Consider the following 27,361-nt stretch of genomic DNA (forward strand, 5'->3'; position numbering starts at 1 on the left):
TAGCAGCCCTCAAAAGCCCTCCATGAATTTGTCTAATCCTCTTTTAAAGCCATCAAGGCTGGTGGCCATCCTGTGGCAGGGAGTTCCATGGTTCAATTCTGTGCTGTGTGAATAAGTATTTTATTATCTCTGTCCTGAATCGTCCAACACACAGCATCACTGCATGTCCTGCGTGTTATGAGAGAGAGAAACCTTCCTCTATCCACTTTCTCCATGCGGTACACAATTTCACAAGTTACTATCGTGTTGACTTTTCTCTCAACGACAAGCCCAGACGCGGCAACCTTTCTTTGTAGGAGAGTTGCTCCACCCCCTGGATCATTCTGGGTGCCCTTTCCTGAACCTCCTCCAATTCTACATACCCTCTTTGAGGCGAGGCGACCAGAGCCCCATAGTTTAGCCGTGTGCTGCGTGAAGAAGTCCTCCCTCTTGACTGGGCCTCCTTGCTCCTTCTTCCCTGTCCCTCACTCACCCCTTCCTTGGCCAGGAGCAGCTGCTTCTCGGCGTTCTGCTTCTTGATGTTGTAGTACTGCACCTCCACCTCGTGGGTCAGCTGAAGCCACTTCTGCAAGGCCTCTGGGACGGCCCAGCTGCTGTGCGACTCCAGCTCCTTCTCCGCGTTCTTGAGCGCCATGCGCACCTGCAGGGAGCAGGGAACAACAGCAGCCACTCTAGTAATTCGGCAGGCAGGCAAGGGGGCCCCAGGCACACGAGATTTCCTCGGGGGGTGGGGGGGAATCAGCCACGGTCAACAACAAGACGCACCAGCCCCGTCCGACAACTCCCCACCCACTCTGGTCTCTCTGGGCCAAGGGAGGCAGGTTTCCTCTGCTTACTGCCAAACTTCCCACCCTATCAAGGGGGCCTGGAATTGGGACGCCACAGCTCATGCCCCTTTGTGTGCCCTCAAGAGTGGAAACGCCAACTGATCAGACGTCCGTGGGAAGCCAGGAAGCAGGGTCTGACCACAAGAGCCCTCACAAGAGCCCTGTGGCTTTTAGCAACAGGCATTCAGAAACATCGGGGCCCCGTCTCTGCAGAGCCCTGGGTGTACAGGCACCCACAAAATTTTCAGCGAGGGGTCTGAGCCCCCTCAATATTCTGCAGCCGGGTGGGCTCTCCTGCTGCAACAGTGGGCTCCGCCAGAGCCTGTCACAGCAGCAGGAGGCCCTGTGGAGGGCTCTGGCCGCTGGGAGGAGCTCTGGCATGCCCTCCAAAAGGCCTGGCGGGGGCTGCTGAGGCTGCAACAGGCTCCATCGGGCTCTCCCGCTGCAGTAGCGGGCGTTTAGGAGGGTATGCCAGGGCTCCTCCCAGGCTCACCTGAGAAGCCTTGCTCTCTCTAGCTATGGAGACAGAGCATCCTGGCTAACAGTCATCCGTGGCCCCCTCCTGCTCCGTGACTTTGTCCAATCCTTTTTTATAAAACAATCCAAGTTGGTGGTCCTCACTGTCTGCTGTGGGAGGGAGTTCCACAGCTGAACTACATACTCTGCAAAGCACTTTCTCTGATCCGTCCTGAATCTTCCAATGCTCAGCTTCATCAGATGTCCACGAGTTCCAGTGTTGAGAAGGGAAACTCTTCTGCATCTACTTTCTCCCTGCTATGCATCATTTTACAAACTTTGATCCTGTCACCTCTAAACTAAGAATCCCCAAACGCTGCAACCTTAGGAAGTCGCTCTATCCCCTGGGTCATTTTGGCTTCTCTTTTCTGCACCTTCTCCAATGAACCCATGAACGGGGAGGATGACAGGAGGCCTGATGTTGACCCAAACCCCACAAGCTTTCCTCCCGCCAGGCTGAACCCAACTTGGACCTCAAAACCTCTATGCCACTTCTAACCCTCCTGAGCCGCAGAGATTGGGCTAGAGTCTGTGCCAGTCTTGCTGCCCGAGGTCAAGCGGTCATGGGAAACAGGCCAAAGATACGACTGCCTTGAGGTTGGACGAGGCCTTCTGGTTTTTTTAGCCCAATTATATGGAGACAGGAAGCATGTGCGTCATTTTAAAATTGGGACTGATGGGAGGAGAGAATCTGGCATATGGCTGCCACCTTTTTTTAAAGGCTGGCTTTGGGGGGCTCAGTTCCAAAGGGCAGCAGGTCAGGCAGAAACCTCCAGAGCCCAAAGAAAATTCAAGCCCCCCAGGAGGAGCTGTCCACCTACCCGGCATGGGGGCTGCTCCCGGCCAGGGCGTACCTGCTCCAGCTCCTGCTCTGCATACTTCTGCCTGCTGAGCTCGTTCTCTGTCCCCTCCCGCAGCTCCCGGAGCCGGTGGGCCTCCTGCTTGGCGATGCTGATCTCGTCCTGCAGCCGCTTCTCCAAGGAGACCTTCTCCACCTCCACCGTGCGGTGCTCCTCCTGGGCCTTCTGGAGCCTGAACAGAGAGAGACAGAGCAGAAACGGGCCGTGAGACTGGCTGCCCACAGCGCGCTAGGGCTGGAAGTCTGGAGAGATGCAGTCACCTCGCCCAGGAGGAGTGCAGGGGGGCTGGCAAGAATGGAGCGCAAGGAAGCAGGTCCTGCCTGAGGCTCAGAGAAATGCCTTGGAGATGCTCAGAGGGGAGCTGGATAGAAAGAGCACAGAGAGGGGTGTTGAGGGGAGAAGGCATAGGGAAGCTGACAGTGGAGAGCAAGACTAAGGGCCAGGTCATTCTGAAACAGGAGCGAGGTGGTGATGATATAGGCATGGTTTCACTTACAACGCAGGAATTCTACAGCCCCTATTCATTTTGCTTTGGTGTCTAGCCTCCCAAAGCTCCAAGAAGATTAAGAAAAGGAAGGCAGGGTTGAAATATACATTCTTAAAAAAAACCAGAAGCATTTGTGGCACTGTGGATTAAACCACTGAGCCTCTTGGGGTTGCAGATCAGAAGGTCGGTGGTTTGAATCCCCCAATGGAGTGAGCTCCTGTTGCTCGGTCCCTGCTCCTGCCCACCTAGCAGTTCGAAAGCACGTCAAAGTGCAAGTAGATAAATAGGTACCGCTTCGGCGGGAAGGTAAACGGTGTTTCTGTGCGCTGCTCTGGCTCGCCAGAAGCGGCTTAGTCATGCTGGCCACATGACCCAGAAGCTGTACGCTGGCTCCCTTGGCCAATAAAGCGAGATGAGCACCGCAACCCCAGAGTTGGCCACGACTGGACCTAATGGTCAGGGGTCTCTTTACCTTTTATAGGCCAGGACATTAATAGGCAAGATGTTAAACTGTTTTTATATGCAACAACAGCGGCAAAAGTATTGTTAGCCCAGAAGTGGAAGCAAGAAGAAATTCTGATGAAAGAAGAATGACAGACGAAATTAATGGACTATGCAGAATTGGACAAAATGACAGGAAGGATTTGAAACCTGCAGGACCAGAGGTTTACAGAAGATTGGAAGTATATGAACTATCTGAAGAGCAATTGTAACCAACAAATTGGCATGCATATTTGTGGTATGACAAGGTTAAAGCGCATAAAAGTTTCAAAAATCATATTGTCAGAAAAGCACTGTTGAACGTCTGGGTTAGATATAAGGACTTGCTGGAAAATAAGACTCCAAGATGGTTATCACCAATGGAAGCTAAGGCAGTTAAAAAGCTAAATATGGAGTCGAAATGGCCAAGATATTGGGAAATTTTGGAAAAGGAAGGGGACAAATTGAGATTGCAGAGTTTCGAAAAATTAAAAGGGAAGGTGAGAGATTGGTTACATTATCACCAAATAAATGAAATGTTTAAACTAGACAGAAAAACAGGCTTCCAGGTGGAAAAATCAAAATTAGAGACTGAACTGTTAGAATCCAGTACTAAGAATTTGTCAAAAATGTATAATCTGCTGCTGAAATGGAACACACAAGATGAAATGGTTAAATCAACTATGATTAAATGGGCTCAGGACATTGGTCATAACATTATGTTTGCTGACTGGGAAAAGTTGTGGACCACCGGGCTGAAGTTTACGGCGTGTAACGCCTTAAGGGAAAATATAATGAAAATGATTTATAGGTGGTACATAACCCCAGTCAAGCTTGCAAAAATTTACCATTTGCCTGATAATAAATGTTGGAAATGTAAAGAAAAGGAAGGTACTTTTTTTCACCTCTGGTGGACGTGCCCGAAGATTAAGGCATTCTGGGAAATGATTTACAATGAACTGAAAAAGGTATTTAAATATACTTTCACCAAGAAACCAGAGGCCTTTCTCTTGGGTATTGTCGGCCAGGGGGTGTTAAAGACAGATACAACCTTTTTTATGTATGCTACAACAGCAGCTAGAATACTCATTGCAAAGTACTGGAAGACACAGGTTCTACCCACACTGGAAGAATGGCAGATGAAGGTGATGGACTATATGAATTTGGCGGAGATGACGAGCAGAATCCGAGACCAGGGAAGAGAAGCGGCGGAAGAAGAATGGAAAAAGTTTAAGGAGTATTTAAAGAAACATTATAAAATTGGTGACAGTTAGAATGATGTTGGATTAAAATAAATGGTTACTATCAGTAAGGGTTATGATAAAGAGAATAAGGGTGAATATTATAAATTTATAATAAAATAAGGCAAGATTTCGCTGAATAACTGTAAGAATTTGGAATACAGAAACGGGAAGTAAGGGGAGGTCGAGGAAGTAAGGTTTACAAATTGGGTTATGAAATGGTATTTGTTTTTATGTTTTATTATTGTTTGATGTTTGTTTATGTATGTTTTGTTTTTGTTATATTAAAAATTGTTCAATAAAAATATTATTTAAAAAAAAAAAATTGTAACCAACAAATTAAGCTAGTAGGACTACAAGAAGTTTTGTAAGGAGAAATATACAAAGTGTTACAAAGTAGAAAATGATAGAGATATTAGTTATGAGTTTGAAATGTAATAGGGAAAATATGAAATGCATACTAAGAGATTAGATTGGAAAATTTTCAGACAGGACTGATGGAAGTAAAAAAAAAAATAGAATAAGAAGTAAAAGTATGTTTAATTGCTGTTGAAAATGATACGTTAAAAAACTAATAAGAGCTGTTCGACAGTGGAATTTGCTGCCAAGGAGTGTGGTGGAGTCTCCTTCTTTGGAGGTCTTTAAGCAGAGGCTTGACAACCATATGTCAGGAGTGCTCTGATGGTGTTTCCTGCTTGGCAGGGGGTTGGACTCGGTGGCCCTTGTGGTCTCTTGCAACTCTATGATCCTATGATTCTAATAAAAAATTATATTAAAAAAAGAAAGAAAAGGAAGGCAGGAAGGAAAGAAATGCAAGCTTTAAAGTTGATTAAAATCCCACCTGCAGCACCCCTCTGCCAACCAACCATCAACCCCTCTGCTAGAAACCACAGGAGAGTTGCTCTTGTGCTTGAATCCTGCTTGCTGGTTTCCCACTGGGGCATCTGTTTGGCCACTGTGAGAACAGGATGCCAGACTAGATGGGCCTCATCCAGCAGGCTCTTCTTACGTTCTTCACCAAACCTTGGCCCTCAGCCACGACTGATGGTGGTGCGTTTTCCAAGGCAGGGGACTTCCTGACTCTGGGGGAGCCGCCCAGCACACCTCCCTCTGACCCCACCCAGAGTGGAACCGATGCCTGGCAGACATAGGTTTAGACAGGGGGTTCTCAGCTAGTGCCTGGACACACCCTGGGGCTGACGAGAAGGGAAAGGAACCTCTCCCAGGCACACAGAGCTGTTGCTGTTTGTTTCCGAGGCTGCAAAATGCAGGACATGCGTAGCTCAGTCTCTCACCCCACCCTGCAGTGATGCTGCAAACGAGACAACTGCGTCTGTATGGCAAGTGGAAAAGCGAGGCTGAGAGAGGGCACCCACCCAGAACTGCTTTTTGCAGGGCACCCACAACACCTATTCAGCGTCTGGTTCCCGTTTCCACGAATTGGGCTTTGCCATCCTCTGAGAAGCTGGACTTCAATCTGATCTGATGCTTTAATGGAGCCCTTGCACTGTCCAAAACAAGGACCTTTGCCAAGAGAGGAAACGGAGACAATTGCATTAGCCTGTTCCAAGGGAGAGTTGTGGGCTTTGAGCCATCCTGGGGTATGTGTGAAACGAGTTTACGTCACTGCACAGCATCCCAGGAGGACGGAAGGAGGCAGCGGAAATCTTTGTCCTGGCTCTTAGGACCCAGACCACAAACTGCTCCCCCTCCCAGCCCTCCTCCAACAAAAGCATGCGCATTGCCTCGGAAAGATAACGTTTTTCTAAGATTCAGATCTAAGGACGGCCTACGATTACCCCACGGGATGTTGCAAAAGTAAGCCACAGCCCTCAGGACTTTACATCCCAAGATCTTAAAAACTTCCTCTGCCCCCAGTTCTACGAAGTTCACCAATGCCTGTTCCCTCGACGCTGAAATCTGCAGGCTTCTACGCATTCCACTGCTTGCAGATATGTGTTCAAACCTTAAAAGTGAAAATCTTCAGGCTGCCTTTGTCTATGCAGCCATATAGAACAAGAGCAATTGACACGAGCGTAATTCGCTGTAATCCGTCACCAGGAACCAATGAACCAAGTGCAGTCAGCTTTTCAAATTCCAGGGGACAACAATCAGTCTAACTCAGGCATCCCCAACCTTCGGCCCTCCAGATGTTTTGGACTACAATTCCCACCGTCCCTGACCGCTGGTTCTGTTAGCTAGGGATCATGGGAGTTGTAGGCCAAAACATCTGGAGGGCCACAGGTTAGGGGTGCCTGTTCTGTTATGAAAACATGCTCCTGTTGGAGAGATGAAAGTTGCTTCCCTCCTAGGCTGCCACGAGGTGCAGGATCCTGCTCCAAGTATGTCCACATTAGATATCAAGAGACACAGACTATCACACATTGATTTGCATGTGTGTATGTACACACACTTCCTACGCTGCAAGATTCAGGACTGGCAAAAGAGAGCCCTTCATGCAGAGTTAAACTATGGAACTCCCTGCCACGGGAAGAGAGAGGAGGAATAAATCCTCTCCTCCTGGGCAGGCACTTGTGCTGTGATAATGTGGCAGGATGCATCTGGTGAGAGTGCGGAGTCTCCCCAGGCCCTGCCCTGAAACGCAAAGGCAGGTATTGCGCTTGCCAGGACGCTCTGAGAAAGAGAGAGAGCCTCCTTGTCACCTGCTATGGGGCTGTTCCGGGACACTACTGGTTGCCTCCTCTGTACATTGCATTTATGTCAGCCTGCCAATGTGTTTCCTTTTCAGGCTATGTTTTACTTTTAGGGTATGTTCAGTCGACTTTGGTTCAGCAATTTGTTTTGAGAATCAATGGAGAAGACCAAGGAAATTGAAGAACATTTTCATGTACGCGACAACGGCAGCAAGAGTCTTAATAGCACAAGGATGGATGAACGAAAAAATCCCGACCAAAGAACTGTGGCAAGAAAAACTGGTGGACTATGTGGAATTGGCGAAAGTGACACACAAACTGCGTGATAAGGACAACTGCGACTTTAAAGAAGCATGGGAACCTTTTACAACGTACTTAAAGAAACAACAAACTGAATTGGACTCCTTGGCAGGTTTAGAATAAACATATACAAATTTATTATTGGTAATATATAGAGAGATAGGTTAAGGATCTTTACAATTTTATAATATGCAGAGATTAATATGTGCTGAGAAACCAGAGAGAGGAGCTGAGGGAAGTCTGGGGGGGGGGGTTCTGTTTGGGGAGGGGAAAATGGGGGGGGGGAATGAGGATGATGTGTTTTTCGTGAATTGTTATGTTGAAATTCTTAATAAAAAAATTAATAATAATAAAAAGACTTAAAAAAAGAGAGAGAATCAAAGGAGGAGGAAGACAAGCAAGCATAAAAGGCAACAGGGGAAAACCTATTCTCCTGGGAGATTCAGCACGCGGTGACAAAGCCAATGGAAAAAGCAGAGAGCACTGAATTTTCGGGGGTTTCAGCCCCCAAACCTGCATTGGTCAGCACTCACTACCTGGAGTGCTGTGTTCAGTTCTGGGCACCCCACTTTAAGGAGGATACTGACAAGCTGGAAGGCGTGCAGAGGAGGGCAAACAAAATGAACAAAGGTTTGGAAACGAAGCCTTATGAGGAATGGTTGAGGGAGTTGGGGAAGTTTAGACAGGAGAAGCGAAGACTGAGAGCTAAGATGATTGCCACCTTCCAATAGCTGAAGGAAGCTTGTTTTCCGCTGCTCACTGACAGATGGAATGCTCCAAAGTGGGCGATGAAAGGTTCGGGAAGGATAAAAGAAAGTTCTTCATGCAGAACATAGTTAAACTGTGGTGTAGCCTTATTAGACTATACCGATTGGTGGGGTCTGCGTTGCTCCCGGGAGGGAGAAAGAAAGTGAAATGACACCGGAAAAAATGAGGATTTTGGGTCCCGTTTCAGACTGACTGCACAGAAACCCCTTCCTTCCCCCTTCAATGGAACTCGCTGCCACTGGAGGCAGCAATGGCCACCAACTTGGAAGGCTTTAAAAGAGGATTAGACAAATTCATGGAGGAGGAAAGGGCTGTTGAAGGCTACTAGCCATGACGGCTCTGCTCTGCCTCCACAGTCAGAAGCAGCAATGCTTCTGAATCCCAGAAGGGGAGAGGGATGTGGCGTTCAAATCCTGCTTGCAGGTTTCCCCAAAAGAGGCATCCACTCGGCCACCCTGAGAACAAGATGCTGGACTTGATGGACCAATGGCCTGATGTTTGTCTTACGTTTGTAAGACAAAACTGCAAAGCCAGTCAGCAAGGGGCTCTGAAATTCAGCAGCAGATGGAATGCCCCAAGCTGAATGGGAAGGAGATGCCAGAGAATCCAGGTTTCCTCCAGTTCACACTGATAAGAGAAGGGAAAGCAGGCTTTCTAAGAGCATCAAACTCAGCAAGGCTGGGTGGATGCTGGCGTGGAAGGGTCAGGAGCCTCCCTGGAGTGCAACACACAAAGCAAGAATTCTGAGGAGGAAGCCAGTCCCTGGGAGGGCTGAGATCCACAGACACCGAGGAGAGAGAGAGTGAAATGTCCTCCCAGGGCCAAGCCTTGGCTCTTGGGCACCGCTCTGCCTTCTCCAAAGGCAAAGGCAATCTTCAAGTCTCTGCTGTGCTGTCACAGGAAGATGGAGCAAGCTTGTTTTCTGCTGCTCCACAGGGATCCAAACAACAAGAAAGGAGATTCCAAAGAAACACAAGGAAGAACTTTCTTAGGGCAAGAGCTGTTCGACAGCGGAGCAGACTCTCTCAGAAGGTGGTGGACTCTCCTTGGAGGTTTTTAAGCAGAGGCTGGATGGCCGTCTATCAGGCGTCCTTGAGCACTGCAGAGGGTTTGGCTAGGTGACCCCTTAGGGGTCACTTTGATGAGGTGTCAGGGCGAGGGAGATGGATGTCGTCGCAGCAGCTGCCTTCAGGCCTTTCCAGAAGCATCCGGCACAGGCTTCACTATGCAACGGCAGCATGGGACGCTGTGGGGAATGCGAAAAATGTGCACTCTGGCAGGCAAGTTTCTCAAATAAACACATTGCCTGGGAAGAGCAGAACAGGCCACCGCTGTGTCACTGAAGCAGCCTCGCAACTTGCAAAGCCCACCAAAAACACAAGGCAGCCCCTCAGAACACAGCAGTGGTTCCCAAACTTTTTTGGGCGACCGCCCTCTTGGCTTCCTCCCAGTGCCCCCTACTCCACCCTATGAAAAGCATCATTCAGAACAGCAGTTTGCACAACCCAGTAAGGAAGGCGATAAGTCAATAAAGGTCAAAACAGTAATGATTAATTGCACACTTATTCAAAATCCAGGGACGCGGGTGGCGCTGTGGGTTAAACCACAGAGCCTAGGACTTGCCGATCAGAAGGTCAGCGGTTCGAATCCCCGTGACGGGATGAGCTCCCGTTGCTCAGTCCCTGCTCCTGCTAACCTAGCAGTTCGAAAGCACATGAAAGTGCAAGTAGATAAATAGGTACGGCTCCGGCGGGAAGGTAAACGGCGTTTCCGTGAGCTGCTCTGGTTCGCCAGAAGCGGCTTAGTCATGCTGGCCACATGTCCCAGAAGCTGTACGCCGGCTCCCTCGGCCAATAAAGCGAGATGAGTGCCGCAATCCCAGAGTCGGCCACGACTAGACCTAATGGTCAGGGGTCCCTTTACCTTTACTATTCAAAATCCAATGAAAACTATTTGCTTGATGAACTTTAGCTGGGGATAGCAGCTTTTCAAAGCCTGATATTTATACCTCCAGCTCTCCCACGTACCACCTCCCTAGGTAATTCCACCCCCCAGGGGTGCTACCACCCAATTTGGGGACGGCTAGAACACAGGCAGGGCAATTTCAAAGCCACCGCCACACACAAGCCGTCTCAGCCACCCTCTTCGCTGGCTCCTCTGCAAGGCAAAACTTGTTTTCGGTTCACATTTCTGCCTCGGAGAAAAAAACGTTTCCCTCCCCAATTAACAAGGAATATTTGTGGCGTTCCCAGTTTCAGAGATAACCCCGTGCTCTCGGCAGGGTCCTGGCGCTCCAGGGGCCTGTTTGGAGCTGCGGCTTAACGAGGAATTTCTGTCTCCCGGCAGAAAGGAGCCTGTGAGCTGAAACCAGACAAAAGAAAAGTCCTTCTTTGTGCAGCAGCGCAGAGCTTAACTGCGGAGTTCGCTCCCACCGGACATAGTGATGGCCGCTGACCCAGATGGCTTCAAAAGAGGATTGGACAAATTCATGGTGGAGAAGAGGGCTATTGATGGCTACTAGCCACAAAGGCTCTGCTCTGCACCTCCACATTCAGAGGCAGCAATGCTTCTGAATGCCAGGAAACCTCAGTAGCAGAGAGTTCCTCTGGTGCTCAGATCCTGCTTGCGGGTTTCCCATGATGGGCATCTGGTTGGCCCCTGTGAGAACGGCCTGATCCAGAAGGCCCTTCTGATGTTCTTACAGTGAGGGGGAAAGTATTTGATCCCCTGCTAAATTTGCCCGTTTGCCCTCCAATGAAGAAATGACCAGTCCATAATTTTAATGGTAGGTTTATGGTAGCTGTGAGAGACAGAATAACAACAGGAAGGTTCGAGTAGCTACGCACCAGCCTCGAAATCTTACTGACTTGGAGAGGATCTGCAAAGAGGAGTGGGACAAAATGCCTCCTGAGATGTGTGCAAATCTTGTGGCCACCTACCAGAAACGTCTGGCCTCTGTAATTGCCAACAAAGGTTTTGCCACCAAGTACTAAGTCATCTTTTGCAAAGGGATCAAATACTTATTTCACTCATTATAATGCACACCAGTCTCTGACTTTCGTCTTCTGGGTTTCTGGGGGTTTTCCTGTTATGGACAGGTCAGTTCTTCGTCAGAGGGCAAACGGGCAAATTTAGCAGGGGATCAAATACTCCCCCCCCACTTTATGTCTTGGGCCAACTAGGAGGCCCAGCCCAGAGAACTGGCTAATATATTTGCACATGGGGTCTTGCACACATCACGCCCCTGTCCTTAAGCACATGTGTAGGGGCCAGCAAGGCCGGTGCTCCAAGATGCTCTCCCAAAGATCCTCCCCGAAGGTACACCTAATTCTGATGCGCTTTTGGTGGTGGAGCCTCACCTATGGGACCCTCCATCCCCCTCCCCAATCAAAGTGGTTTGGCTCTCGTGTTGCTTTCTTTAGGGGAGACCCAAAGACATTTCTTTTCAATCCACCTTTGGTTAGGGAAGTCAGGGCTACTTTTCCTCTCACATTGCATTTGTTTTTATTAAAGGTAGTTCGCCGGGATTTGAGAAAGTGGCTGTGATGAAGTTTGTGTCCTATTTTCATGCCGCTCTGTCAGAATTCACTGAAAATCTAAAACCAATTGATGTGTGATTTTAAAGCAGGGTAATTTTTATGTTCTAATGTAATTTTAACTTGTGAAACTTTCTGAAAGCACCTATGGTCTTGAAAGCAGCATAAGAATCAAATAAATAAATAAATACTGGGCATTTATTACAAGAGGCAGAGATCATTCAGCCAGTTCCCGGCTGAAAAGTTCTGTGTGTCACGCTGGAGAGTGACGTCTGCCAAAGCGGCAAATGGCACCAGAGACACTGCAAAGCAGTTTGTTCCTCAGAACTGGCCGCCTTTCAGGCTCCAGGGAAGCCACCTCATGTTTCTCTTCTCCTCGTGTCAGGAGCAGAACAGGCTGCACCCAACTGCTGGTGCTTCACCTGCCCTGGTGAGCCAGCAAAGGAGGCCCTCAGGCCAGTTCACAGGGCCAAGTCGGGGCAACCCCACACCTGTCTGGCAGGAGGAGCACAACACCTGCAAGATGCTCTCTGCACTCCACCTGCAGCTGATTGTCACGTCCATACAGATCGTTACATAAGAACCTAAGAAGAGCCTGCTGGATCAGGCCAATGGCCCATCTAGTCCAGCATCTTCTTCTCACAGCAGCCAACCAGATGCCCCAAAGGGAAATCTGTGGGATGTAACATAAGCAGTCAAGTACAGCACTTCCTGTTTGCCCAGAGTGGACACACAGGGGGGTGTTACTCCACAGCCAGGAGGACTTCCTGTCACACCTGGTCTGGAGTTTCCTCCCCCTGCGTGTAACCAGGTAGGTGGGCATGACCCTGGGAGACCCCATAAAAGGGGCTGGTCATGGAGCCACCTCCCTCTTTTTCCTCTTGATAACGATGTATTTTGCTATCTGCTGGCCCTCAGCCAGCAGCACATGGGCTCATCCCCATATGGGATGAACTCAAACCCTCTTCTGTAACTCTAAGCTAAAGCCTGCCTTCCGGGAACCAACTGTGAACTGAATGTGAGTAAACTTATTTTCATTATTTTAAGAGAAGAGCATTTTTATTCTTTTAAAAATGGAACAAAGGAGATTTACCAGGAACAAACCCAATCTAGACAAGCCAGATTGGATTACTTAAGAGATTCAAACAAATCCACCAACTAGCTTCCTGCTATATATTAGGGAATGTCGCGCTGCTGCTGAGTGAGGAAAGATACCATTAAATCAATATATCCTCTCCTGGTATCTACAACATTCCCACACGAACAAGACCTGAGCACAAGAGGCCCCCCTCCTCCTGCATTTGCCAACGATTGCTGGTATTCAGAAGCATTGCCGCCTCTTACATGGAAACAGACCTCAGCCTCTATCGTTGCTAATAGCTGCTGCTATCCCTCTCCACAAATTTGTCCCACCCTCTCTTAAAGTCATCTAGGTTCGTGGCCATTACTGCCTCCTGTGGCAGGGAGTTCCACAATTTAACCATGTGCTGCATGAAAATGTCCTTCTTTTTATCTGCTCAGAATCTTCCAATGTTCAGGTTCACTGGATGTCCGCGTGTGTTAGAGAGGGAGGAAAACTTTTCTGTCTAATTTCCCATTACTTCGGTTCACTAAAACCTTCAGATGTGGGGGTACTTCATTAGGAACGTGGTGTGTATAACCCTGTTTATGGATTAAAAAATCGTTTGAAAGGACCTCAGAAGCCCTGGCCTTGCACAGAACTGTCTTCATGGCCCCTTAGCCCAGGACAGGCCCCTCCACTCCTTCTGGGGGCGACTGCAAGATTATTTTCTGTCCAGGAAGCAACTCTTCCAGGGTCCAGACCCAGGAGGCCCTTGCCTCCCCCGAACTGCTTATCAGCAGGCCTGTGTCGGAGAGCAACTAGGTGGAGCGATGTAATTGCTTTGTGTTGCCAAAACATGCTAAATGAGCTGGCTGGGTTCTGAATCCTGTAACTGAGCTTTTGCCGCCTGGTTGGTGGCTGGGAGGGAGCGATGGCCAGAGGGGGAACACGAAGTGCTCAAGGCCAAGGAACACACGAGAGGGAGGGAGACAAAAGGCTCCACACCCTGAGCACTGCTTGTCTGCACATGTTCAGGCATTTTTTAAAAGGGTGGCGGGGACAGGGAGGTTCTCAGGGAACTGCATGCATGCACAGAGCTGCAGAGACAAAACAACAGACTGTGATGAGCCGAGCCTTGCCGCAGCAGAAGCAGCTCCTCCTGCAAAGGCAGAGTTGGGGGGGGGGGCGCTTCCAAGCCACAGTGGGTCCTGGGTGGCTTCCATTATTTAAGTGACTCACGCTCAGCCTCTTCTCAGTTGGCCGGAATCAGGCCAGATAACTGGAGGGTGTGAGGAGGGAGGAAGGAAGAGGATGATTTCATGCCCCTTTTGGGAGCCTCTCTCTGGTGTCCGTTGAATCGAAACAGGAACCCCAGTTTGTGCTGGCAGGGAGCAAGAGGAGGGAAGGTGCCTCAGGACTAGCATGGGGCCTGCCTGTGGCAGGTTCTGGGTTCAAATCCTGCATGTTTGGGGCAAATCACCCTCTATCCCAGGCCTCACCAACTGCAGGCATGGACTAAAAGCTAAAAAGCCTCACTGCTCTTTGCTTGCTGCAAATAGGACAGACTAACAGAGCCGTGTGGATGCCGCATGCCAATAACTGCTCACAATTACGCTATAAGAAAATAGATGTCAGTTTGCTCGGTTAATCTGCAGGGATTATTCCGGTCACAGAGATTATCTCTATTGTTTAGCCCATCCACCCACCAAAGGCAGACCAAGAAGAAACAAATTCCGAATACAGGGAAGTAAGGGTTAAATCAGTGGTTCTGAAATGAGCTGAACCATCCCTGGGAGTCGGGAGGGATTCCCTTGGAAGGTGCTAAGAGGTAAAGGGGGTGGCAGGGGTGTGTGATGGAGGCATAAATAACTATCAGATTTTGAGAAGCTGGCATCACTGGATCAAGTTCCTTAGTTTTGTTGAATTAATTAAATAGTTTAAACTGGATTTTGAATAATTGTGCAATTCACTGTTTTACTGTGTTATCTTCCTTTTGAATGATGGTTTTCACAGGATAAGGAGCGCTGGGGATGAGTTCATAGAACCAGGGGAGCAGAGCCCCCAAAATATTTGGGAACCCCTGGTTTAAATTAAGTGCTAGAAGAAACCCCCTCGCTGTAAGACCAGTTGGAATAAGCTGCCTAGAAACCTGGACTCTCCACTGAAGTTCTGCTGTCTCCATCCTTGGGAGGTTTCAAGATCTGACAGGTAACAGCTCACCTGCATGAACTTCTGGGTGTTTCAAGCCAACAGTCTTCTGGTCCACACAAAGCACTAGATGCCCACCCTTGATCCTTGCTGGGTGATACTGGCACATGGTGGGCAGGAGCGAGGTCAGGACAGGCCCATCATGCTTGCTTTGCAAGGGGGCTTCACCCAGTGCTTTGTGGTTCGTAAGTGCCAAATCAGAAGCACAAGCAGGTCTCATACCAAAGTATTTGAGAAGATCTGAGCAAAAGTCATCAGCATGCCAGGTACTAGCGGAGAAGGGAGAGAGCCAGGGCAGCGGGTGGCACCACCCATGGCACCCTGCAGCCTCCAAGACTCACCTTTCCTGGAGATCATGCAGACTCTGCTCAGCTCTGTGGAGACCTTCAAGGTCCTTCATCATCTTCTTCATGTGCTCTTTCGAGTAGCGGTTCTGGATGTAAGCAAACCAGCAGCCGCCCACCCCAATCACAATGGACACCACCAGCATGAAGTCCTTCAAGTGGTTATGACGGGTCACTGGGGAAACAGAAGTCACACAGTGGCCTATTTAGACAAGGAAACAAGCCCACCTCCTCTCCTTCCCTTCCTTCCTTCCTTTTGCTCTTTTGCATTTGATATACACCTGTGGCTGTGCTTAGGGCAGGCAAGGAAAGCTCCAAGGGACAGGAAGAGCCCATAGTAGCCAACTTTCCATACAAACTTCGGAACCACACATAATTCCTTGCCTAAGGCAGAATCCTGTACACTAGCACACTGGACATCAACTGATGGATGGGGATTTGGCTTAAAAGTGGGCCCTGGGTCTTCGCCAGCACAAGTCGGTCTAGTAGACTAGAGGACAGCGTCACCCTTAGTTTCAGAAAAACAGTGATGTTAGTCTGTGCCCTGATTCTGAAGTGTCCTCCCCAGAGAGGCACACTTCACACCAGCACAGCAAGCTTTTCGGCGCCAGATAAAGATCGGACCAGGCGTTCTAGATTACAAACAGTTTCACTGGCCCTGTTTTGCTTCTTTGGATTTTTATTCGCTTGCCTTGTTGCACTCTGCAATATTTATTTGTAGCATTTGAAACTGCCTTTACGTGTTGTGTGTGAATCAGTTTATAATACAATTTGCAATCTCTGCAATTCCACCCCCCCCGAAACTCAGTTAAATAAATATATTTATATTTCACATTTTTAGTTTTATTTGTGAGCCACTCAGATTTTTGTGTGTGTTTGTGTCTGAGCAGTACAGAAAAGCTGCAGATAAATTAAATAGTGTGCATGCACAATTATTATTCACTAGTTACAGGGATGCAGACATCCTCTCTCTTGAGCAGGCTTCCTCAAACTCGGCCCTCCAGCTGTTTTGGGACTACAATCATCCCTGACCACTGGTCCTGCTAGCTAGGGATCATGGGAGTTGTAGGCCAAAAACATCTGGAGGGCTGAGTTTGAGGAAGCCTGTTCTTGAGGCTCCTCTTGGAGGGACCTCTCCTTCTCCCATCCTTCAACAACAATATACTACTCCTGCGGATTCTTCCTGACTTTGCAGCGGTTGCCCCTGCCATGGTATGTTGCTTTGCTTTAGCCCACCGGCCTGCCAACATCCTTGTTCCAGTTCCCTCTCACCCTCTGGATGGACTTCTCAGTGGGGACACTGGCTGGCCATCAACTCTGCCCCAAGGCTGGCCCTCCCATAGCTCCAGCCCAACAGATCACCCTGCCTTCTTGGACTCCCCACTGGCCCAGCAGCAGCCAAGCCTCAGAAAGTCATATTCTTCCCCAGCTATTCTTAGATCATGTGCTTACAGAGCATTCCTGCAAAAGCACTAAATATACACATCCCTGCCTGAAGCATGAGCTCCGTCACCAATGCATTATTTACTTTATTTATGAATCACTTCCTACGAGGCCTCTTGAAGCGATTCCACAGCACAAATTAAAACGCATCTGAAACAACTGCAAGTCAAAAGAGTTTCAAATCTAGTGCAGAAACAAAGCGGGATAAAATAACTCCGCTAGTCTTCATTGGAGAAGGTGCCTGCCTGATATCTAGCAGAAGGGAGTTCCAAAGGGCATTGAAGGAGGCTCAATTCAGACTTCCTATGAGACAGATCTCCTGAGAAGATGCCCTGTCCTGAAGACTACAGTGATCAGCTGGGTACAGAAGGGGCCAGCCAATCTTCCAGGTACCCCGCCTCCAAGCTGCATAGGCCTTTGTACACCAGTACCGGCACCTTTATCTAGTAGCTATCTGGTGGCCAGTGCAGTTCTGTGAACAGTGGAGCAACAGGATGGCAATATTCCTGGTTAGAGCATGGCGCTGATAATGCCAAGGTTGCAGGTTTGATCCCCATATGGGACAGCTGCACATTCCTGTTAAGAGGAGGTTAAGGGGTGATATGATAGCCATGTTCAAATATATAAAAGGATGTCACATAGAGGAGGGAGAAAGGTTGTTTTCTGCTGCTCCAGAGAAGCGGACACGGAGCAATGGATCCAAACTACAATAAAGAAGATTCCACCTAAACATTAGGAAGAACTTCCTGACAGTAAGAGCTGTTTGACAGTGGAATTTGCTGCCAAGGAGTGTGGTGGAGTCTCCTTCTTTGGAGGTCTTTAAGCAGAGGCTTGACAACCATATGTCAGGAGTGCTCTGATGGTGTTTCCTGCTTGGCAGGGGGTTGGACTCGATGGCCCTTGTGGTCTCTTCCAACTCTATGATTCTATGATTCTATGCTTTGCAGAGGGTTGGAATCGATGACTCTCCGGGTCCCTTCCAACTCTACAATTCTGTGCTTCTATCCTGCCTCAGTGAGCAGTTGAGCTTCTGCATTCTCCCTCAATGGCAGCGCCACACGGAGACCATTGCAATCATCAAGGTTACCAATGCAGGAACCACAGCGGCCAAGCCATCCTAGTCCAGAAACTGTCTTCCCAGCACTCCTTAGCCTCTAGCAATAGAAATGCATCCAAGCTACAAACATGCTCCTTCAGGGGAGTGAGACCCCATCCAAAGCAGGAAACTGGCCAATAATCCGCTCAGGAACTGCTTACCCACAATGCCACCAACCTGCCAGGATGCAGAATTTGGCCCTCGTCCAGCCCACCACTGATTAGAAGCCCTGATCCAGGGTCTGCACCACCTTTCCTGATTAAGCTACACCCTGTGCAAACGGACCCTGGTTGCATGGTCACCTGATAATGGCTACTGTCAGTCACACCAAGTCTAGCATGGTGGGCCTTTATCACAGGGGGCGGAGCCTGATGTGAGACAGGGCTGAAGGGTCAAGTCCTGGGGTCTCCTTTGACCTCCAAGCAGCCAGCAGAGTAAATTGGAAATTCCTATCGCAGAAACGGGTAATTGGAAAGCACTCCTCACTTCACCTAAAATGGTAAGATTCCTAGGAGGCAGTTATGTAACTCCTCTGCTCGAGAGAAAGAGGAGATCACCCTGAGGACACAAGGACTCTTCAAAGAGCTCAGAGCAATCAAACCATGGCTGGATTTGGGGATTAGAGTGGCAGGGAGCCAAAGTTTCAGGAAGGCACTGCAAACAAGGAAAGATCCATCCTTAGAAAAATGACCCCAGGGTTTTGTTTCCTTATGGTGTATGAGGAAGCCTCCCACATTCTCTGGGTTGGATGGGACAACTGGAGCTGCAGTCCTCAAGCCCTCATGTTGACGTCACTTGGCAGCAAACACGTCACAAAGCATCCCTAAGAATGGCCAGCTTTCGCTATGACAGCCTGCAACTCGGAAAGGAGCTTCCGAGACTTGGAGAGGCCTCAAGAGAGACTCGTAAGAACCTAAGAAAAGCCTACTGGATCAGGCCTATGGTTCATCTAGTCCAGCATCCTGTTCTCACAGTGGCCAACCAGATGCCTGTTCTGGGAAACCCACAAGCAGGATTCAAGCACAAGAGCAATGCTCTCCCTTCCTGTGCTTTCCAGGAACTGGTGTTCAGAAGCATTGCTGCCTCCATAGCTAGTAGCCATCAAGAGTCATCCATTCATTTGCCTAATCCTCTTTTAAAGCCATCTAGGTTGGTGGCCACCACTGCGTCCTGCGAGTGGCAGTTATGAGCTGCGTTAAAAAGTCCTTCCTTTCATCTGTCTGGAATCTGTCCACTCCGTTACAGAAAGCCAGGCTCATGTACTCCAAGCAAGCTGAATTTGAAGAGCACCTGGAAAACTCATTGCTTCCTCTGGCTGTAAATCTCTGCCATCCCTCATTTTACCATTTGCAAACTTTTTTGTGAGGCAAATAGCAGTTGATGGGAAGCCTATAGAATTATAGAATCATAGAGTTGGAAGAGACCACAAGGGCCATCAAGTCCAACCCCCTGCCAAGCAGGAAACACCATCAGAGCACTCTTGGCATATGGTTGTCAAACCTCTGCTTAAAGACCTCCAAAGAAGGAGACTCCACCACACTCCTTGGCAGCAAATTCCACTGTCAAACAGCTCTTAATGTCAGGAAGTTCTTCCTAATGTTTAGGTGGAATCTTCTTTCTTGTAGTTTGGAACCATTGCTCTGTGTCCGCTTCTCTGGAGCAGCAGAAAACAACCTTTCTCCCTCCTCTATGTGACATCCTTTTATATATTTGAACATGGCTATCATATCACCCCTTAACCTCCTCTTCTCCAGGCTAAACATGCCCAGCTCCCTTAGCCGTTCCTCATAAGGCATCGTTTCCAGGCCTTTGACCATTTTGGTTGCCCTCCTCTGGACTATGGCTATGCAGCCACAGGACCCTGTTGGGTGGGGAAGGGGAGTTTAACTCTTTCCCTGCCACAAAGACCACTTCCCCCCAAACTGCTCTTTGCATTTCAAGCGAAATTCCTGCTGGTGGCAAAGGAGCCTTCCTTTCTAGTGGCTGGCAGCTGCTTCGGTGATGGGGACCATGGAGATTGTATGGGTACCGTGTGGGGTGTAACAGCAGAAAAACAAGAATGGGTTTATGTGCTGTAACAGTCCGTAAGAGATTTATACTTTGAGGCTGGTTACGGAAGGAAGCGGCCTGCTGTCTGCTCACATGCTGAATGGAAACACTCTTGGCTGGCTTGCTGACCAGTGCTGTTTGTTTACTCTCAGAATGGTGTTTTTATGTGAGATCCGAGGGACCTTTCAACCAACATGCTCTTAGGGAGGCCAGTCCTTATTTGGATGGCTCTGGGCAGGGCTGGGTCACTGAGAACTCAGCGCAGAAGAACTTCAAGGCTCTTCTGGGTTGCTGGTTCTGACCCTCCAGTGTTGCTTCCTGGAGTATTTGGCTTGGGAGGCTTGTCTGAGCCATGAGATCTCGGGCGCGATGCCCCATTTCTTCTTGTGCCACACAATGATCTGGACCGGGCAGATGACTGGGTGGCAAAACAGAAGAGCCCCACAGACTCTGCCCTGGGTCCCAAATGGACTGTGTGCCACCTCCCTGCTCCCTCCCTCCCTCCTATCCCCATCTTATTTCACTCTCTCTAATCACCCAATAATTGCTCAAGAGAGTTCCACTCTGAGTCCAGCGAAAACAAAAAGGCGTAGGGCTCAGTCCTTGAAGGGAAATGGAGCACTTCTATTTGTATTGGGTCCATTTTCTCATGGATGAGGTCCCTGGAGCCTCCTGGCCTTCCCAGAGCCCTCTTGATTGCACCAAAAAATCTTTAACTGCTTTGCACTGAATGCTTCTTTCCGGACATGGTTGGTGATGTCTGCTTTGCATCTTGGTGGTGTCTCTGGCACCTACTATGTATTTATTCTGGCACTGCTAATTGTGGGGATGGATGTTGCTTGCTGGCAGGAGCGCAAGAATCCAGACACCATGGCCTGCCTAAAAATGAGAACTAGTGCATAGAATCATAGAACTGTCAGGCTGGAAGGGACCCGGAGGGTCATCTAGTCCAACCCCCTACGAGGCAGGAATCTCAGCTAAAGAATCCCTGATAGATGGTTACCCAAACTCTGATTTAAAGTCTCCAAGGAAGGAGAGTTCCCCACCTTTGGAAGGAGTCCACTCCATGGTTGAACAGCTCTCGCTGTCAGAAAGTTCTTCTTTGCGTTTAGCCATGGGTCTATTTCTCCAGAGCAGGAGAAAACAAGCTTGCTACAACTTCCATGGGGCAGGGCTTTAGATATTTGAAGATGACTATCTTATCTCCAAGGGACGCGGGTGGCGCTGTGGGTAAAAGCCTCAGCGCTTAGGGCTTGCCGATCGAAAGGTCGGCGGTTCGAATCCCCGCGGCGGGGTGCGCTCCCGTTGTTCGGTCCCAGCGCCTGCCAACCTAGCAGTTTGAAAGCACTCCCGGGTGCAAGTAGATAAATAGGGACCGCTTACTAGCGGGAAGGTAAACGGCGTTTCCGTGTGCGGCTCTGGCTCGCCAGAGCAGCGATGTCACCCTGGCCACGTGACCCGGAAGTGTCTCCGGACAGCGCTGGCCCCCAGCCTCTTGAGTGAGATGGGCGCACAACCCTAGAGTCTGGCAAGACTGGTCCGTACGGGCAGGGGTACCTTTACCTTTACCTTTATCTTATCTCCTCTCAGTCTCCAAGCGAAACATACCCAGCTACTCTAACCATTCCTCCTAAGGCTTGGTTGTCAGACCCTGGATCATATCGGTCGCCCTGCTCTACACAAATCCTTCAGCTTGTCAATATCCTTCTTCAACAGGGGTGCCCAGAACGGCAGAAGTTCTGCAGCAGGAGAAAAATGGCATCACAGATATTGAAAGTGAGCTTGTGGTGGAGCAAGTGAGAAGCCTTGGCTTGCTTCTGCCTTGACTTGAGCATCCCTCAAACCCTCTAATGCAGGGGTAGGCAACCTAAGGCCCGGAGGCTGGATCTGGCCCAATCGCCTTCTCAATCTGGCCCCTGGACGGTCCGGGAATCAGCATGTTTTTACATGAGTAGAATGTGTGCTTTGATTTAAAATGCATCTCTGGGTTATTTGTTGGGCATAGGAATTCGTTCATTTTTTTCCTCCAAAACATAGTCCGGCCCCCCACATGGTCTGAGGGACGGTGGACCGGCCCACGGCTGAAAAAGGTTGCTGACCCCTGCTCTCATGAGTTTCCCTGGGTATCCATAAGGAAGCTTTCAGTCCAGGGGAGAGCAAGGAGCATTCACGGAAGGAACAATTCCTCCTCCTCTTCTGCACTTTCCTCAGAAGGTACTGCAATACAGTCCCTGGGGACTGGATCCAATTTCGCAAAGGCATAATGGAAATGTCCTCCTTGAGAAATGCAGCCGCACAAGAACAGGTCTGGGAGAAACACCCCGCCCCCTCCACTTCTACTGAGAAGTCTGAAAAAGCCACCCTGCTTCAAATTGAATTCGGGAGGTGTTTAGGAGATGCAGGGGGCTGATAGCTGCCCCTTCGCGTTCTTATAGAGACATCGTCAAAATTGCAGGACGGTGACCCTGGGAAAAGCTGGGCTTTCAGCTCTGACATTCCTGTGTGCGGTGCCAGGAGGATGTGTCCAGCTCCGTGCTTCACAATGCCAAGATTTTGCAAGTGTTTTGCACTGAGAGAGACGTCATCAGCATCTTATGCTACAGGCAAAGTAACCAGAAAGAGGGTCAGTCCTTATCACCGTGTCTCGGAAGATAGGAGTTTTGCTTTCTAGACCTGTCAAATGTTTTTATTAGCAGTGAATCAAGCTCTTGTACAACTACCGCCGATAGACTGTCATAACCTCTCATAAGGAGAGCCTGCTGCTGGATCAGGCCAATGGCTCATCTAACCCAGTATCCTGTTCTCACAGTGGAGAATCAGATGCCCCAAAGGGAGACCTACAAGCAGGATTCGAACACAAGACCCCTCTCCTGTTGTTTCCAGCAACTGGTATTCAGAAGCATTGCAGTCGCTGACTGTGGAGACAGATCAGAGCCATTGCTGCCAGAAGACATCTCCATGAATTGCCTACTCCTCTTTTAAATCCGTCTGGGTTGGCGGCCATCACTGCCTCTTGTGGAAGCAAGTGCCATAGTTTACCTCTGCCCTGCATGAATAAGTCCTTCCGACAGCCTTGCACCCACCTGGTGTGCACTCTAGGGGTGTGGCGGCAGGTTTGAACACAGGAAATGTGGATTTGAGTCCATGCTCTCCTCAAATCTCTGGGTGGCCGGGGCAAGCCAGACGCTCCAAGAAGCAACCACGCTGCTCCTAAGTGTTGGGGAATTCTCCCTTCCTAAAATGTTTGCATTTGCTCACCTTCCAAAGGAGGGCAAGACTGATATCTGTGCTGCTGCTGCTGCAAAGGAATCCTCCTGTGGCTTACTCCACACACAGCCCCCCTGCGAAGCAGCAGTGCTCACCAGATATTCTCGACAGAAGGTCTCCTGCATTTGCAGCGCTGCTCTTGTGTTTGCATTCAGCTTGCAGGCTTCCCACTGGGACACCTGCCTGGCCACGGTGAGAACAGGGAGCTGGGCTAGGTGGGCAACTGGCCTGATCCTGCAGGCTCTTCTTATGTCCTTCTGTAACGCCCCAAGGGCCCTCTAAGAAGCAGGTGTGATGAGGAGGCAGCCGCGGCCCCCTTTTTTGCTAGTCTCCTCCGTGGTTGAATAAATTGCCTCCGCCCCCCTCCTCCCGCCACCTGCCTTTTGCACCACGGGGCTGTGCTTGCCGGGAGAAACCAAAGCTCCAGCGCTATGGCGACAGGGTCACACACAAACTCCGGCAGTAAACAAACACTGGGGTGCCCTTGGAGACCGAGCGCCGCACAGAAGGAATTTCGGAGCAAGCAGGCACAGAGCAGGGGGGCTCGGCCTGCTCGCGGGCTGCCCTGGGCTCCCCACTTTGACTTCCTGCCCTTCAACGAGAGGTTTTCTGCATTTGCCCTGCACTTTCCAAAGCGTGCTGGGATACAGTGACCTCAGCGCCTCTCGGCAGATCTGGCCCCTTCCCACAGATCTCCAGTCAAGGCCTGTGCTTATCCTAGCGCTCACACAGACCGACGGTGCACCTGAGGTGACCCTCCCGTGGGGTGGGTCGTGGGAAGAGGGAGGCTGATCCTCCTGCTCCAGCTTCCCTTCCGCCACCAGGCCCATGAGGCACTTTCACTTCCTAGCTCCTGTCACAGGGCTCAAGAATCACACGATGCCAGGAGGAGGGTGTCCAAAGGACGCTGCTGCAGCCTCCTCAGTTCCTGGCTCACTTCACAGCCTGGGCCAGTTTCTGTACATGCAGCACAGCGAGGCAAGAAGTTAAATACTAATGTGCAAAGTGCACAGTTAAACCTCAGGAGGCAGTGGTTCAAGGAGGAGAGGGCTATCGATAGCTACTAGCCATGCTGGCTGTCCTCTGTCTCCACAGAGGGAGAAATGCTTCTGAATACCAGTTGCTGGAAACCACAGGAGTGTTGTGTTCAAATCCTGCTGGTAGGTTCCTGTGAGAGGCAACTGCCTGGTCAGTGTAAGAACAAGATGTTGGACTAGATGGGCCTTTGACCTGATCTGGCAGGCACTTCTTATGTTCTTGTGTGGCCCCTGGCTGCCAGGACCCTCAATAAGAATAGTGATTTTATTATTTGTACCCCATCTATCTGACTGAGTTGCTCCAGCCACCCTGGGAGGCTTCCAACACAATATAAAAACACAACGAGACATCAAACATTAAAAACTTCCCTATAAAGGGCTGCCTTCAGATGTCTTCTAAAAGTCCCAGCCCCCACTGGAAGAAATCCCCGCTTGCCTCCTGCAACCTGTCCTCCCCTATTTCAGTTACTGCCCCAGACTGAGGCTGCCCTGGTGCACAAGGAAGGCCCTTGCGCATGGCAGCAGGGATCAGGAGCATTGGCAGAGCTGCACGAAGGCCATGGGTCTCCTGCAGGCGGCAAACGGCCTTTCCAAGAACTGCTAACTAATGGGACTCGGCTGCTGCTGCCGCTCAGCTCATTACCAGGCAAAGGCAACCTAAACACAATGCACTGGACTGTAAATATTTAGAGTGGCCAGGATATCTGAGCCCCATAATTGCAATACTTTGATTAATCGCCTCTTCCTGATCAAAGCAAATGGGTTTCTTCACAGCCAAAGTGCCTTTCAAGCAAGGTTTCTGTTCCTTGGGAGAATAAAAGGCCTAAATTCAGATTTTTCCCAAAAGGACCCGTCTGACATAAGGATCAAAGAAAGGGCCACAGAATCACAGAAGCTTACAGCTGGAGGGAACTCAAGGGTCATCTAGCTCAACCCCCTGCAATGCAGGAATCGCAGCTAAAGTGTCCATGAGTCGGGCCGGAGAGCACAGATCCAGGTCTCCGGTCATCACTGCTAGATAAAGGTAGTGATGGAAACTCCCACCCTCCACCTTGGCCCAATAAATAAACCATTTATTTGCAAACAGGAAATCCTTAATTTTATCCTGGAATTTGTTTCACAGGTTGAGCTCTCCTTATGCTCCCAAGCTGAGCAGGAAGATGGTGAAGCTTCGATGCCTCTCTCTGCCTTCAGTCACCACTATAGCCTCCCACCACTAAACCACCTTGTCGCACCTTTCCCCAAAATGTTGCCAGTATCAGCAGTATGGAGAGCTTGTGGAGGGATGCCCTCCCTTTGAAAGAACCTAACAAGATCAGGCCATCTAGTCTAGCATCCTTTCTCACAGAGGCCAAATAGATAGATGCCTGTGAGAAACCTGCAAAGCATCAGGTGTCCCAGAGAAGCATCGGTGGCACACCTGACGTTCAACCTGTGAGCCACTCACTCACCAGAGCCTGTGAGCCAAGCAGAAGGAGACGCCAGCTTCGTGCTCCTGGGTTAGATCGATTGCAGCCACTTGGAATCCCACAAGGGAAAAACAGCACTTAAGAATGATAAATAAATCATCCACTTTCCTCTTCAACCACCTCTCTCCTAGAGTACTTGCAGGCCCTGAGGGTTTCCACACCATTTATATGGCCAGTTAAATTTATTCCCTTTTCAACCAGAAGTTGAAGCAGTCCAGAACCAGCAACACAAGCGCTTCTCTGTACGAACATCCCGACTCAACCCTAAGTTGCTCTGCTGCCGCCTAACCATACTGCCCCCCCCAGCTCCTCATCTTGCCAATCCAAGCATGGGGGCCCGAGGTGGGTGCGTGGGTGGGGGGTGGTTTCAGGCAGCCAAAAAGGAAAAAGGTCCAGGAAATGCATGCATGCAAATTAATCTACCTGTCTGTCTAAGAGATTCCGAATATTCTGGTTACAGATTTCTGTTTTGTCTTGGATGCTGAAGCCACATTTCTTTGGATTTCCCCCTTCCTTGTTCCAAGAAGAAGAGAAGAAGAGTTTGGATTTGATATCCCGCTTTATCACTACCCGAAGGAGTCTCAAAGCGGCTCACATTCTCCTTTCCCTTCCTCCCCCACAACAAAGTGGGGTTTTGAGTGAGGCTGAGAGACTTCAAAGAAGTGTGACTAGTCCAAGGTCACCCAGCAGCTGCATGTGGAGGAGCAGGGAAGCGAACCCAATTCACCAGATTACGAGTCCACCGCTCTGAACCACTACACCACACAGAGGCAAGGCTGGGCCACAACCACTTAAAAGCCAAACCGACAAAGTAAATTCTATGCCACAAATTACCTAAAGGCAGTCCAAGTGTCAAAACCCAACTCCCAAATCACTCTGGCAAATTTTCAGGAAAGGGGGATTTCTTCTCAACTACAGGCAGCCTGCAAACTCTCTCCTCCATTCCATCCAGGCATCAAGTCCGAAAAAGAAGAAAACTAGAACTAGTGTATAGAATCGTAGAGTCTATTCCAACCCCCTGCACTGCAGGAATCTCAGCTAAAGCATCCCTGACAGACAGCCATCCAAACTCTGCTTTAAAAACCCCCAATGAAGGTGAGTCCACCACCTTCCAAGGAAGTCCCTTCCCCTGTTGAATGGCTCATAGCAAAAACTTATGCCAGTGTATTGGAAGGAGCAAAGATCACCCGTGTCAAAGTAATGATTCTTCAACATCAACTTCGTTGGACTGGTCATGTTCTGCGGATGCCTGATGATCGTCTTCCAAAGTAACTACTCTATTCCAAACTTAAAAATGGAAAGCATAATGCTGGTGGCCAACAAAAGAAGTTTAAAGTCTCCCTCAAGGCAAATCTTAAAAAATGTACTATAAACACCAGCAACCGGGAAACACTGGCCTGTGAGCACTCCAGTTGGAGAACAGCCTTTACCAAGGGTGTGGTTTTGGAGATGCTCAAACTCAGGACAAAAGGGAGAAACGTGCTAAGAGGAAGGGACATTTGGCAAACCCTCACCGTGATCAACTCCCACCCAGAAACCTATGTCTCCACTGTGGAAGGACGTGTGGAACCAGAATTGGCCTTATGGACTCACTGTTAAAACCGTGTTTATGGAAGACTATCTTACTCTGCTACGAGGGATCAAGGAGTCCTTGCAGCTTCCTGAGTGCCTAGCAGAAGTACCCCAGAGGTGTTCCCCCCCATCTACACATGTCAG

General features: G+C 49.5%; 1 protein-coding gene across 7 annotated transcripts in view; it reads right to left on the bottom strand.

Annotated features, from left to right (window-relative positions):
- STIM1 (stromal interaction molecule 1) overlaps positions 1–27,361 on the bottom strand; it is a 102,768-nt gene that overhangs the window by 7,540 nt on the left and 67,867 nt on the right. For 5 of the 7 annotated variants that reach the window (XM_053384819.1, XM_053384821.1, XM_053384820.1 and 2 more), the window contains 3 exons: positions 15,282–15,459; positions 2,198–2,375; positions 473–640 (listed from right to left, as the gene is read on the bottom strand). In XM_053384819.1, coding sequence (XP_053240794.1) covers positions 473–640; positions 2,198–2,375; positions 15,282–15,459 — 524 coding nt within the window. Of the gene's footprint in view, positions 1–472; positions 641–2,164; positions 2,376–15,281; positions 15,460–27,361 lie in introns of all 7 variants that reach the window. The other 2 variants (XM_053384822.1, XM_053384824.1) reach the window with 1 other exon arrangement.

This window comes from Podarcis raffonei, chromosome 4 (assembly GCF_027172205.1).
Source record: "Podarcis raffonei isolate rPodRaf1 chromosome 4, rPodRaf1.pri, whole genome shotgun sequence".
Classification (NCBI taxonomy): domain Eukaryota; kingdom Metazoa; phylum Chordata; class Lepidosauria; order Squamata; family Lacertidae; genus Podarcis; species Podarcis raffonei.